At 36.3% G+C, this 14,788-nt stretch overlaps 1 protein-coding gene and 1 pseudogene across 2 annotated transcripts in view; one reads left to right on the top strand and one right to left on the bottom strand.

The window, feature by feature from the left end:
* The first annotated feature begins 5,040 nt into the window (after positions 1-5,040).
* On the top strand, positions 5,041-5,891 carry LOC307106061 (small ribosomal subunit protein uS5-like; annotated as a pseudogene). Its single transcript has 2 exons — positions 5,041-5,052; positions 5,134-5,891. The product of its transcript is annotated as a small ribosomal subunit protein uS5-like (transcript).
* A 2,277-nt stretch (positions 5,892-8,168) lies between these two features.
* CACNB4 (calcium voltage-gated channel auxiliary subunit beta 4) overlaps positions 8,169-14,788 on the bottom strand; it is a 229,245-nt gene continuing 222,625 nt past the window's right edge. The window contains exon 14 of the mRNA XM_079783058.1: positions 8,169-14,597. Coding sequence (XP_079639184.1) covers positions 14,337-14,597 — 261 coding nt within the window. The 3' untranslated portion in view covers positions 8,169-14,336. The remainder of the gene's footprint in view (positions 14,598-14,788) is intronic.

Here is a 14,788-nt window from a genome sequence, read left to right as displayed (position 1 = left end):
TTTAAATAATCTACAATAAACTACACCTTAACACTTCACCTTTCTTAGTCATACACTATCTTATCTCAACATAGAAAAAAAAGTGCAGCATATGAGTAAGACCTCAAGGCAGCCTACAGATTGTCTTAGTTGTCTGAGCTAGAAAACTCGTACCTGTAAAACAAATTACAGCAATGAGGACTGAAACAAGCCTCTTTTTGAAAAAAATATGCAAGCAAAGTTTTTTTTCTCTCTCTTTTGGGGCTTGTGGTTAAAAAGTCAAAGTTTAGAATAGACATGTGAAGGGAAAGAAAATTAGCATGTTAATTCACTGAGGAATAAAGTGAAGAAATAAAATGTACTTACTATGGTTAAGCTGCTAAATTACTAAAATCAAGTAGGTTGAGGTATGAGGAAACAATTCTATTCTTGTTTTGACTAACCTGAAACCTGGATATATATCAAACCTCCAGATAATCCTCAGATCACCCTGAAGGACTAAGGAAAGAATGTTCACGTATCCAATCCACCTGATATCCATTATCCAAACCACTGCTCATCTAGATGATTATCATCTCAGACCATTTCAGAGGTTAAAAATGTAGGACTCACTGCTTTTGGGAATGTAACTGGTACAGCCACTATGGAAAACAGTATGGAGATTCCTAAAAAAATTAAGAATAGAGTTACCATGTGACCCAGCAAACCCTCTTCTGGGTATCTACACCCCAAAGTTGAAAACATTTATTTGTAAATATATATGTATCTCTATCTCCATCGCAGCATTATTCATGGTGGCCAAGACATGAAACAACCAAAGTGTCCTTTGATAGGTGATTAGATAAAGGAGATTATATATATATATATATATATATATATATATATATATATATATATATATATATATATGATGGAATACTACTCAGCCATCAAAAATGATGAAATACTGCCATTTGCAACAACATGGATGGATCTTAAGAATACCATGCTAAGCAAAGTAAGTCAGATGGAAGAAGTCAAGAACCATATGCTTTCACATATATGTGGGATATAAAACTGAGAGCAACAAATGAACAAACAAGACAAACAAACAAAAACTCATAGAGACAACAATATGGTGGTTACCAGAGGGGAGGGGGGAGGGAAGGTATAAAATGGTAAAGGGGGTCAAATACATGGCGATGGAAGGAGAATTGACTGGGTGGTAAATACACAATGCAATATACAGATGATGTATTATATAGAATTATATACTTGAAAGCTATATGATTTTATTAACCGATGTCACTCCAATAAATTTAATAAAATTTCAAACAAAACTGATTCTTCTTAAGAATGTAATTTCTGCTGTAAGAACCCTCCGCTTTTCTTTTTTCTTCGGCACACTCTGGGTAGTGCCTTATTGTGTTTCTGGTTTGCAGCCTCTACGAGCCTTGAGTAAATCATTTATTTCTAACAAAGCCTCCAGACTCTTTTTTAATTCCTTTGACATACATGGTGTTGGCATCATGGGATCCAAAGAATACTTCGCTTCAGTTCCAGTGCCACTGTTGGGTTTGAGCAAGGCAACTGCTCAAGCCCCTTGTGCTCTGTCATCTCCCCAACAACTCTGGGATTCCAGTTATGAGTCCTCTCGGTTCCGGACCTCCCTCCTTCAGCTGATGTTCAGACCTTTATTCTTGGGTCCTCTGATCCTGGGTGCCCTATTTTTAAGCTCATTACGCAGGGAAAATCCAATTCTGGAATGCCAGCTGGATTTATGGTCCATCCTCTGCTAAGTATTTGTCTAAATGAACCCTGATATAAAGGACAATTTGGAGTTAGAGTGGCCCCTCTGGGGATCTTTTGAGATTCTGAAATTAGTATATTTACCTGCACAATTAGAGAATCTTAGAAATGTTAAACAAGATGAAGGAGAAGGGTTTTTTTCAATTGGTATGTACAAACCTCTAAGAAATTGAATGATTCAAAGATAGACAACATCTCTTTTGTCTGGCTGTGACAGCTTTCAGGGGAATTTTTCTTTAAAATTTTCCTCCAACAAGTTCTCCAGAACTTCCTTCCCAGGAACTCTAGTTGGTTATATATACAAAACATTTCAGTCCCTCCTCTTGTGCCATTTTAATAAAACCAACCAATTTAGCCAAAATAATTTAAAATTCCAATGGCCACTAAGGTAAAACTTTAAGTCCATCTCAAGGGGCCTCCCTTAAAGAGAGAATTCCAATCCTCTCTGAAGACAACAGAATTCATTCTTTGATATTTAGAAGCTTCTAAAAGACATATTGACATTTTTAAAAAAAGGTACTAAAAGGAGTTTAAAAGAAACGTTGGCCAATTGAGCAGATGCTTTAAAATCTTACTAGTTCTCCTGCCTGAAACCTGACAAGGTATTTGAAAGGATTTGATAACTTTTGGATTAGAAAATTGGCACAATTGGAAGCTGAAGATTCAGAGCCTGATAGGATGTTTTAAAGGCCTCCTCCCCTAAACTGAAATAAAACTGTATACCCAGAGGGAAAGAAGAAAGTGGGGAATGACCCAGTTGGATGGGTAGATCAACCTGTGGTGTCACTGAAGTTACAACTTAATTTGGGGGGAATTGAGAGTAGCTGTCCTTATCTTACAAATCTTTTGAAAACCAGAAATGCAGCTCTACAAGCAGTTCAAATTCCACCTTTCTTTACCATCCTCAATTCCCAAGATTGAAGAAAAAATAGGAAAGAAGGTTTTTAAAAAATGTATATATATATATATATATATATATATATATATATATATATATATTTTTTATCAATTTCAGAGAGGAAGGGAGAGGGAGAGGGAAAGATAGAAACATCAATGATGAGAGAGAATTATTGATCGGCTGCTTCCTGCACACTTCACACGGGGATTGAGCCTGCAACCAGAGCATGTGTCCTGACCAGAAATCAACTATGACCTCCTGGTTCATAGGCCAACACTCAACCACTGAGCCATGCCAGCCGAGCAAGAAGGGTTTTACTTATTTATTTTAAATACTAGGGGCACAGTGCACAAATTGGTGCACCTTGAAAGGAACTGTGGGTTTCGAGGCTGCGGTGGGCACAGGGGTGGGTCTCGGCCCATCCTCCACGCCTCATCCCAGTCCTTTTCACCACAGCCCCAGTCTCCTCTCTGCCAGCAGCCCCGCTCCCACCACTGCCGCTCCCACACGCTGACAGCACTGAGCGATCAGGGGCGGTGTCAGGCGCCAGCAGCGGGTTTGAGTGGTGGCTTTGGCGCAAGCAGCAGGTGTGAGCACTGGGCAGGACCATGGCACGCAGGAGCAAAGAATTTTCAGTAACCACCAGAGGCTCGCGCCGATGACAGCCACTGGCGCCCACCTTGGTCTGGCGCCCCCGCTTACCTGATCCACCATCCTGCTGTGGCCAATGCCCGCCATGTTCCTTGCACATTCCCTGGTGGTCAGTGTACATCATAGCGACCAGTTGTTTGGTTGTTCTGCCATTCGGTCTATTTGCATATTAGGGAGATATATATATATATATATATATATATATATATATATATATATATATATATATATATTTTATTTTTTTAATTTTTTCTTGATTTCAGAGAGGAAGGAAGAAGGAGAGATAGAAACATCAATGATGAGAGAGAATCATTGATCGATGCCTCCTGCACATCCCCTATTGGGAATTGAGCCTGAAACCCGGGCATGTGCCCTGACCATAATCAAACTTGGGACCCTTCAGTCCATAGGCCAATGCTTTATCCACTGATCCAAACCGGCTAGGGTGCAAGAAGGGTTTTTTAAAGAACAAACTGCTGCTCTGGCTCTAAGGTTCCTTGCCAAGGAAAAATGCAAATCTTAATTGTCTTCACCACAAATATTAGTAAGAGAAAGGTTTAGCCAACTGAATGAATAAACTTAACTTATTCCAACTGTTATAAATTAGTGTGTTTTTTTTTTTTTAACTTTATTGTACCTATCTCAGGGCTGAAATTTTAAAAAGAAACCATCAGGTCTCTGGTTGCATCTGTTTATATATGTGTATGTATGTTTACCTCTGTAGGATATTGCTACAATTGGTTTGTAAAAATCTGTTTAATTGGTTTAAAGAAATTAAGTACTTATATAAAAACTAGAGGCCTGGTGCATGAAATCATGCACAGGTGGGGTCCCTCAGCCTGGCTGGTGATCGGGGCCTATTGGGGCCTTCTCTCCTAGTCCCAATTGGGGCCGATCCCCAGGGGGAGGGACCACAGGAGGTTGGCCAGCTGGCCAGGGGGCGGGACTGCAGGAGATTGGCCGGCTGCAGGAGGTTGGCTGTGGGAGCGCACTGACCACCAGGGGGCAGCTCCTGCATTGAGCGTTTGCCCCCTGGTGGTCAGTGCACATCATAGTGATTGGTGGACTGGTCATTTGGTCGACCGGTTGTAATGGTTGCTTAGGTTTTTATATATATAGATTCTCATAAATATAATAGAAACTAATCCTAATGCTTTTCAGGATCATGTGTTCTGAAAAAATATTTGATGTTAAAGCTGGTTTGTGTTTGGTGTGGTTAAATAGGCATGTCTTTAGGGTTATAATACTTTATTCTACTTGGGTTTATTGGTCAAATAAGTTCATGTTATCTTGGTTGCCAAACTTGTCAGCAAGAAAAATAACTTAGTACAATGACATTTTCATAAGTAACCCACACATAATTATTAAGAACAAGTAAAACGAATAGATGTAGATCGGGTAGGTTTTTAGGTGAACTTTTTGGCATTATTTATCTTTTATGGCATGTCTACTTACTTCCTCCAAATCTTTTGGTAACTTTAAACCTTAGAGTTTTGACAAATTAAAATAAATGATGAATCGAAGTAAAAATCTTTGAATATCTAGATCATTTCCACATAAGATAAAATACTGAAACATTAATTCTTAAATAAGCTTAAGTTTTCGTTTGACTTCTTATTGCAGACAAACTAGATTAACATGTGTTGTGCTTTGTTCAGAAAGTATATGTTTCTAAAAAATTATGAAATGTATTTGCCAGTATTTCTTCTTCTGGGAAACACCGGATGGCGGATGAGGTGGTGCGGTGGCAGGGCCAAGAATGGGGGGCTGCGGAGGGTTAGTTCGTGGAGGATTTGGTGGCCGCATCCAGGGCCCAGGTTGAGACCAGGGACCGGGCAGGACGAGCTCGTGGAGGCAAGGCCGAGGACAAAGAGTGGACCCCCGCCACCAAGCTGGTCAAGGACATGAAGATCAAGTCCCTGGAGGAGATCTACTTCTCCCTGCCCATCAAGAAATCTGAGGTCATTGACTTTTTACTGGGGGTGTCCCTCAAGGACGAGGTTTTGCAGATTATGCTGGTTCAAACACAGACCCGCGCTACCACAGGGCGCCGTTCAAAGCATTTGTGGCCTTTGGGGACCACAGTGGTCAAGTCGGCCGCAGTGTTAAGTGCCCCAAGGAAGTAGCCACTGCCATCCGTGGGGCCATCCTCCTGGTCAGGCTCTCTATTGTCCCTGTGCAGGGAGGCTATGGGGAGCACAAGATCAGCAAATCCCACACCGTCCCTTGCAAGGTGACCGGCCCTAAGGCTCTGTGCTGATGTGCCTCGTCCCCACCCGCAGGGGCACTGGTATCGTCTCAGCCCCCGTGCCCAGGAAGCTGCAGCTGACGGCGGGTATCAAAGACTGCTCTACCTCGGCCGGGCTGCACCGCCACTCTGGGCAAGTTGGCCAAGGCCACCTTTGGTGCCATCTCCAAGACCTACAGTTATCTCCCCCTCGAATGTATCCAGCAAGCCTGCCTATCAGTCACAGGCCGTCTAATAAAAAACCCACACCAGAGTTTCTGTGCAGAGGACCCAGGCTCCAGCCATGGTCATCACATGATTTTATACAAGAAAAGCAAAGTGAAGTAAGCCTGTTACAACAAAACAAAAACTACATATAGTTTCCAGTAAAAGAGCCTATGTTTCCAGAGGTTATAAAACGTATTCATAAATTTTCCAGACTAGAGAGTGCTAATTACTTACTTTTCAGTTGTCATTAGAAATTAAGGTTTCCAACAATTAAGAATTTTAATTAATATGGAAGGAAATACTACGTGTTTTCAAGTAAAAGAAGAGATAAGGTATGGAATTGCATTTTTGAGAAAAGTTTCGTGAAAAGGAATCTTGGGAAAGAAATTTTATGTGTGATCAGCTGGATAAGATTGAATAAATTTGTTAGGATTTTAAAAAATAAACTTTAATATCAATATCATACTAAATCTAATATCCTTTCATCTGTTAAAAAGGACAAGTTTTCTTAGATGACTGGTCTGCTCTTGATATTATGAACATGTTCTGTCAAGGAAGCAAAGATTTTGTTTTATCAAAATAATTTCTGTGTTTTATGTTGCTATAATCAGGTCTTTAATTTGTTCAGAGAATAGGAAAATGTGACCCATAAACAAAAGAAAAATCACTCCAGAGAAATAGACCGGGAAGTTAAGTGATTACCCCAAGCTCATAGCTAGTTCCTTCCCCATCTAGGCTTTGAACCCAGGTAAGAGTTAGCGCCCACAATGTAACCACTATTCTCATCAGCATGTTGTATGACAGGACAAGCACGATGTTTCTACAATCCATCGTATTAGTGCAGATGTGCTGGTGATAAGAAAGATGGCTTCAGGCATACAGCTAGGTTGATGGAGTGATTATTGGTTGAAATGCCTTGATAGTTGGGGCAGCCTTATACAGTACTTCAACAACTGAGGTGCCATTCATTCAGTCAACATTTATTATATTCCAGGGATTCTTTTGTATGCTTCAGATAGCTATCAGCTTACAAGCATTTACTATATATATTTTTTAGATAAAAGTACTTTAGAGAGCCAGGCTAGGTGGCTCGGTTCGTTGGAGTGTTGTCTTGTACACCAAAAAGGTTGCAGGTTCTGTTCCCAGTCAGAGCACATACCTAGGTTGCAGATTCAATCCTCCATTCGGGTTCATATGGGAGGCAACCGGTCAATGTTTCTCTCTCACATCAATGTTTCTCTCTCTTCTCTCTCTCTCCCTCCCTCCCTCCCCCCTTCCTCTCTCTAAAAATCAATAAACATATCCTCCGGTGAGGATTTAAAAAAAATTTTTAAGGAGTACTTTAGTGAGAAAAGTTCCAATAAGTTTTGGTTTCTTCGTTTGAAGTTGGATCTAATAATCTATGCCCTGCCTATTTCCCAGGGCAGTCAGATGGAATAAATGTGATGAAGCTTCTGAAATAACTTAGCTTCAATAAATTACTGTATAATTCTAATGCAGTGATAATGAGCAACATAGTACACATTTCTTTTCAAATTCTTGGACTCTGCAATTAGAGAAAAGCCAAATGCTGATCAAGTTGTAACATGGACAATTGACACTGAGCACACAAAATTCAAGCCATTAAGCCATATGGAATTCTACAGGTACAGAATACCTTTGGAAATAACTGATAACTGCTACAATAAATTAATTACTTAGAGGTTTTCTTGTGAATATGGTTTATCTAGTTTATTTTCCTATACTGTATTCAATCCTATACCACACATATACTATAAAATATTCTATCTCATGTGTGTATGCATTTAACTTACAAGTTCTTTCCTAATACAGTACTTTTATGATCACTCATAGTACCTGACAGAGTAGTCAAGAAATAGTCATTTAATTGAATCTGTGTTGCCCTGGCCAGTGCGGCTCAGTTGGTTGAGTGTCATCTAGTGCACCAAAAGGTCACTGGTTCAATTCCAGTCAGGCACATACCCAGGTCCTGCAGGTTTGATCCGAAGTTGGGCTGCATACAATTGGCAACCGATCAATGTTTCTTTTTCACATCAATGTTTCTCTCCCTCTCCCTTTCTTAAAAAAATTTTTTTAATCAATAAAAGAACATATTTAATTGAATATGTGTTTTCAGGGTAAATATTTAGACTTTTGGTTTTTCTATAAGAAATAATATAAAGGAGAGGTATAATGCTGGTTTCAGTGTTTTTTCATTTATTATATAAAAGAAAAAAAATTAATGCAGTTGGTTTGTACACATTGAAATTCCATAAAACAAATCCATAGAAATTAGGATACTATATGCATGCACTCTGCATTTTCTTTGTTAAATGTTTTGGTTCACAAAAATAACAACACATTTTTTTCCTTTAAAGCCACTAGAGCAGAGGGAGATCAAAACATGCAGCACGGTACACATTTGCATAGTATATGTTACCCAGCATGCCTTGTAGAATGCTACACATTCACCTATATAAGAAAAATAAAAGGGGGTAAATTATCAAAATAATAGCTAAAGTTTAAAGAAAGAAAAAAATTACTTGACAAAGGTGGAATCTCCCCCCCCCCCACCCCCACTTTGTAGCTGGCAATATAGCAGTGGCTTGGGGTATCAACAGCCCTAAGGATAGTAGGGAACATCTTTTTACATCCAATTGCCATTTTTATTTGTGGTTTTTATAAGTTTCTGTTTTTCCCTCCTGCCACCCCTAAAAAACAAACAAACATCTAATGGCTTTAACTTACGTTTCAAGATAGTATTCAGTACAAACAGACTGAAGAATCCCTAAATACTTCTTAGTTTCTGGGACATTTTTATTTATCATTCTGACTTTAGACTGTGAAAAATAGAAAACATTTCAAACATGTCTGGAATTCGAGGAGCCCTATGAGCTCACCTCTCTGTTACCATTTTGTAGTTGTGATTGAAGAAGAAATAAGAACAGTAAATATACTATGAATCTTATCACAAAATAAAATTTAATATGTTTCTGGAAGGGAATAAAGTATAATAAATTACATCCACCGATTGCAAGGCTCTGAAGCAAATTGCTGGAAAAGTATTAAGCAGCAAGTTAGAAAGATGATAAATGAAATAAGTCTGGTAAAACTTAGAACTAAATCTATATCCTTTTAAAAATACAATGCCAATTTTAACAGTGGAATTGTTGTAAGTTTGTGCTATAACAAATGTGCTTCTTTCTCCTCAATCTATTTTCATATTATTGGCAAAATATATATCTTTTATAATTTTATACTGTACAATATATGTTTTTGCTACATTATTTTTCTACTGTTAATGCAGATGAGAAGTAACAACATAGATTTATTTTGGCAATAAAATGCTTTCATTTTAATAACATCCGAGAAAATATTGTAAGGCATATGAAAAATAGTTTGCAACAATATAGCATTAATGATCCTGCATCTTTAATACATCCTTTATGCATATAGGATGCACACTGATTTCAGTTACAAGTGTGTAAAAGTGGCATGCAAGTAGGGCAAGAGTGGCCCCTACATAAATATAGACATAGCCATTTGTTGAGAAATTTAAGTGTTCAAAACATAACCAAGAACACTTACCAAGTATTGAAAGCTAGAGGCCAGCTACATTTGGTTCTTAAATAGTTCTCATTTTAACTCCTTACAATTTTTCAAAGAGGAAGCATCAGTGTATTTCCAAAACCACTCTAAATTCATTAGAAACATTTTTTTTTTTACTATTTTCTGCACACATTTTACACACATCAAAAGAAACAAAGGAAAGTTTCATATGTAACTACGACTCCCCAAAACTCATTGCTACTCACTTATTTATACATTTTTGCATGGTTAGTGGGAGTTACAGCCCTTAGTCAAGATTATCTGATGAGATATTTCCTAGTCTTCTGATAATGTCCCTCAATTATATGAAGCATTTGGGATTAAATAATCCATAAGCAGTCAGAGATAGCTGCTGTAAAAGGATGTGTTTCATTTGAGAATGTTTTCAGAAAAGAAGAAACCTTTCAAAAGTAATTTTTTAATGCTGTAGCTCTCTGTCTGTCCATGTAAGCCAATGTTACTATTTTGACTAACTTGACGTTTAAGTGAACAACGAAGGAGTTACCCTTGTTGTCTGACAGCTGTTGTATTGACAATGAGCATGATTGTCATTTAAAAGACTGTTCTGTGATCTACAGACACAGCTTGAGTAAGTAACTAAGTATGAACAATATTTAAAGTTATATGGAGCTAAGAAAATAAATTTTATTACATAACTTCCTATAATGTTTTCCATTCATATAGTCATTCAAATATGAGTTTTATATAATTAAAAAGAAAATGACATGCAATATTGTCATGAAAGACAAAGGCAGAAATAGAAAAGAAATAAGGGTTACATTCCCATTTATTTGAAATATTTTATAATTTTTTTTCTCAATGACATAGGAGTTCAAGAGAATGTATATCCTTACCCATTAAATGCCTAAGTATCCACAAGGAGAAGTCAAAGTTCAACAAAATTTGAATTTACAAACCAGCTGCACTTAAACATCAAGTATCTGGATGTACTATATTCAGACTTAGAGCTGGATGTTATAACAAGCTGCACACAAAGATCATTCCCTTGCAGTTTGATTTGTTCCCTATGATGAATGATTTATTAAATTAACCTTGTTTCCTAATCAATTGTGAGCCTATTCAAAGAAAACTTCACTAGTGTGGAAGAAATGAAAGGGTGACAAGAGCATTTTGGAAACAGTTTAAAATCTAAAGGGAAGGTATATTTTAACAATTTATGTATTTAGCTTTGCTGCAAGGTTAGCAGTAATAGTAATAAATTTGATCACTACTTATTGAAAAGTATTTTTCTCTTTAAAGACTGCTTGTCTTCTCTAGAGAAGAGGTAGTATAAATATCAGTATATAGGGCAATTTCTATAGTGGAATTATATTGTTTTTATTCTTAGCAAATACCAAAATAAAATTGTGTAACTAAGAAAATATACTAGCATGCAAATTAAGGTTGCCTAGCAATATTCTTAACTGACATCCTGGGTCTCAACAACATTTTATGATATGTTCATTCAAAGAGTTGAAATTTGCAAACCAGCTACTGGCATGATTTTCGTCTCTCCCTCCCTTTCACTGCCCTAGCTCCTATTATGAATTTTAAGGCCCCCACACAACAGACAAGTTCAAGTATGCAGGTATGAAAAGAGGTTAACATTCCAAAAATACATTTTGCAAACAACAATAATAAATAAAGTAACTGACAAATTATTTCAAGGGAACAAATAATTTGCTCAGAATTTGTTTTATATTTAAAAAATTCATTTCCTTAAAGACTAAGTGCAATGAAGTATCATCACATAATTAAGACTCTCTTATTAGGAAAGACTATCAGTCTAAATTAATAATTTTAATTTTCTTTCCAATAGAACTGTAAAAAGATAAGAGAGAATCATTAGTCATTTATAAACATTTCTAAGTGTTCCCTTAAATATTGGAGTAAACAAGATCACATTGTTGAGTATAATATTGAAGTCATATTATAGCCTTGAGAATTAACATCAGTATTGACAAGTTGCATTCCTTTTTTACCAGGACTACATTTCCACATCGTCACATGAGTCTACATGGTTACATGTTCAATGACTGGAATGACAGAATATGTAATTTACATATTCTGAAATTACATATACCAAAATCACAGAATATGTGGTTTATACTACAAGTTAAAACAGACTCAAAACATTATAAGACTTCTTTCTCCTGCTTATCATTTTCTATTTTCAAATGAAATTAGTTAAAAACAAAGTACTTGTAGAATATGTATTTTCCAAAGGTGCTTAATGTGCTTGGCAAAAATAAAAGTTTTCATTTAGCATATATCTGTATTTTAGTATCATTTACACAATAAAGTCTAAGGCTTAAAAAAAAAAGGAAAATGCATCTCTTATTCATTGGGAGAAGATAAACATTACAAAAGGAATGGTGGGAAATAAGCCATATCAAAGTAAAATTTTAAATATATCCATCAAGAAAATATACATTATACCCTTTCCAAGATGGTTAGCTTTTGAGTAAGAATGCAAAGCAAAACACATATGGACACTTTATGGTAAGTGACATATTGGTTTGTGCAGATTTTGAATAGACCTCTCTCTTTATCAGCATGACATGGAAGACTTAGAAACAGGGCTTTGAGAGGCCTTTAAAAACAAGTGATTTTTAAAAGTTGAAAAAATATGAAAATCTTGCTGACTAGGAAATATATGTAAATACTGTTACAGCTACCTGCCATAAAATGTAAATATTTTAAAGTAGTTAAATGACCGGATTGCTAATGCTACTACAGAAAAAGCTGAACAGCTGTCTAGTCTAAATTCATACACCGTGGTGCACTCTTTGCAATTAAATACTGTAATGCGCACAAACAAGAAACCAGTAAAGCATCTAGAAAAATGTTTTGGCTAATGTTTTCTTTCTCATGCAAATATGTGCTGTACATGTAATAAGTATATTTTTGTTTACTGGAAAATGCTCTTCTGTGCTCTAACAAAGTATTCAGTAATGGCAGGTTATATGTTTACTAAAGTGCATAATGGATACAGCTCTTTTAAATGTCTTAACTGAAAGTTCTGTAAGCTTCACTGGATGACAAAAGAACTTCATAAGCCAGTAACATATTAACTTTTAGAATTTACTGAGCCCATACTTTTAGTTGTATCAAATATTTGAGATAACTTACATAATTATAGGCATCCTCATTATCAGCTAAACATAATGGAGTATGCACAGTGAACATGAATGAGGGGAGGGAATGTGGGAGGTCATAATGGGGTTTAACATATGTATAATTAATTAATCAAGAATATGAAACTTATTTTCATGGCCAGGAAATTTATTTAACTGGTGCATGCTTTGAGAGCCTAAATATTGAAAGGCTCGGTGGAGGGAATAAGATAATAGAAAATGAATTATTATTGTTTCCAAAAAATAGGTTTTATGACATGTACCAGTACAAAAGGATTGTTATGCATGGTCCAATTGGGGCTTTAGAAAAATGCATGCATTGTAGACTTTTAGAAACAAGAGCCTTTTCCTAAAGACATTTATGTATTGTATAAAACAGTCAATTTCAATAATTTCTTGGATCATAGTGAATCTAAGTCTTCCTTAAAAATATAAGATAGAAGGTCACCAATTCCAAAATTATAGCCACTGGAAAAACTGTGAAGACTTACTATGTGAAGAGGAGTGTTGATTAGAAATAAGGCAGCTCAATCTCCAAATTCTTTATAATCCTTTGCAATAAAAATGCTGTAAGTTTAGTGAACAAATATGTTCTGAGTTTCTTTTCATTGCAAGCTTTTACATTCATCACTGGTTTTCACATTTTCAATTAATTGTTTTGTACAAACCCATCTTTCAATATCAAAATTGAATGTGTCTATATAAAACTAACATCCTTAGAATAATTATAAAGAATTTGGTGAAGGGCTAGAGCATTCAGATATTCAAAGACAGAGGCTGAGTGAGGCAATGAAAAATATTCAGTTGTGCCTAGTGGGAAATACTGAACCCGTGTTTGTGAAGTGGATGGAAAAATTCCCACCTGGAGGTGTTTAGCTTTGCACTCAGGAGGATCTGTGCCCATCCTTACTCCCTGACTTCAGATCCAGGATGTATATAGTTGTGCTCAGATTTATTAAAGGGGAAACACCCGTTTTCCATTTCACATAACCTGCTATGACTGCAAAAGAAATTTTCTCTCTCACTGCAAAAGAAATTTTGAGATTATTTTTTCCAACTTCAAATGAAGTAACAGTAGTGACTAAACTAAAAGCAAAAGACTTTGAAACAACAGCTGTGCCAGGAAAGAAATAAAAATATTAAAATATGAGAATATTGTATAATTTCTGTATTAATTTGAGATTCTTTTGGCACTATCAATACATTTGGTAAGTTTGAAAAGCCATTTTGGAAACATTAATGTATATTAAAATGTGTATACATTCCAACTTTAAGTGTAAATTTAGCTCCCAGCAAATAAATACCATAGCTGGTTTTGGCTTCTATTGGTATTTTGATATCCTCATTAATCAGGTATTTTTTTCAGATTTTTTTTTAATGGATCTCCACATGCTCAAGTAGACTTTCTAGTCAATTCACCCAAATTCCAACAGGAATTGGTTTATAAATTGGTTCCAACTGGAACTGGTCATTTGGAATTTCCAGCATGGGAAATTATTTTATATGTGCCTTGTTAAGTACCCTAAATTACAAATTGATGTGTCTACTAGTAAATCTAATGAAGAAAACAAAGGTACCGTTATGTAAATGTTGCACTTAAAAATATCTATATGATTGGGCATCTACTATCCATCTAGACTTAAGGGCATGATGTACTTTTTTTTTTTTTTGCCCCTTATTTAGCATCAAATGACAGCAGCCCATAAACACAGTAAATTCTGTGCTGTACTTGCCAAGTTAAGATGATTGGTTTATCCTAGCAGTGCTATGGCAAATTGTCAACAGATGAATTTTTTTGTTTTGTTTGCTTCTTGCAGACTCAAAGCCTATGTCGGGAGTCATGGCTATATCCCCCAGGTGATCCTCGGTTCCTATGGGGTTTGTAACTGTCCTGGTATGAGTCAGGGTAATCTTCTTCCACAAGAGGATAATGATCTCGGCTATGCTGGGAACTGGAAGACAAGCGATTCCTGCTCTTCCGAGCCCTTTCATTGTGATAATTTTCATCAGAGGTCATTAGACTTCGTCTTTCAATGGGAGAGTTCTCTGTAGAATGGTTGCTGTGCCTCACACGCTGACTCTAAAAATATCAGATAGTTCATTGATTAAATAATGTCAGCCACATTCACCTAGACCACATAAATGTATGTACAAACAGTAGGAGCTATACAATAAGATGCTGGATATCTGACTTAATGAAGAATTTTGATGCACAAGTGGTCTGCTCAAAATATCTCATTTTATTTATTTGGGACATATCATGCAAAGATG

Source organism: Cnephaeus nilssonii (assembly GCF_951640355.1).
Source record: "Cnephaeus nilssonii genome assembly, chromosome: 10".
Lineage (NCBI taxonomy): Eukaryota > Metazoa > Chordata > Mammalia > Chiroptera > Vespertilionidae > Cnephaeus > Cnephaeus nilssonii.
Note: the sequence above shows the minus strand (reverse complement) of the source record. Positions and strands in the feature narration are given on the sequence as shown.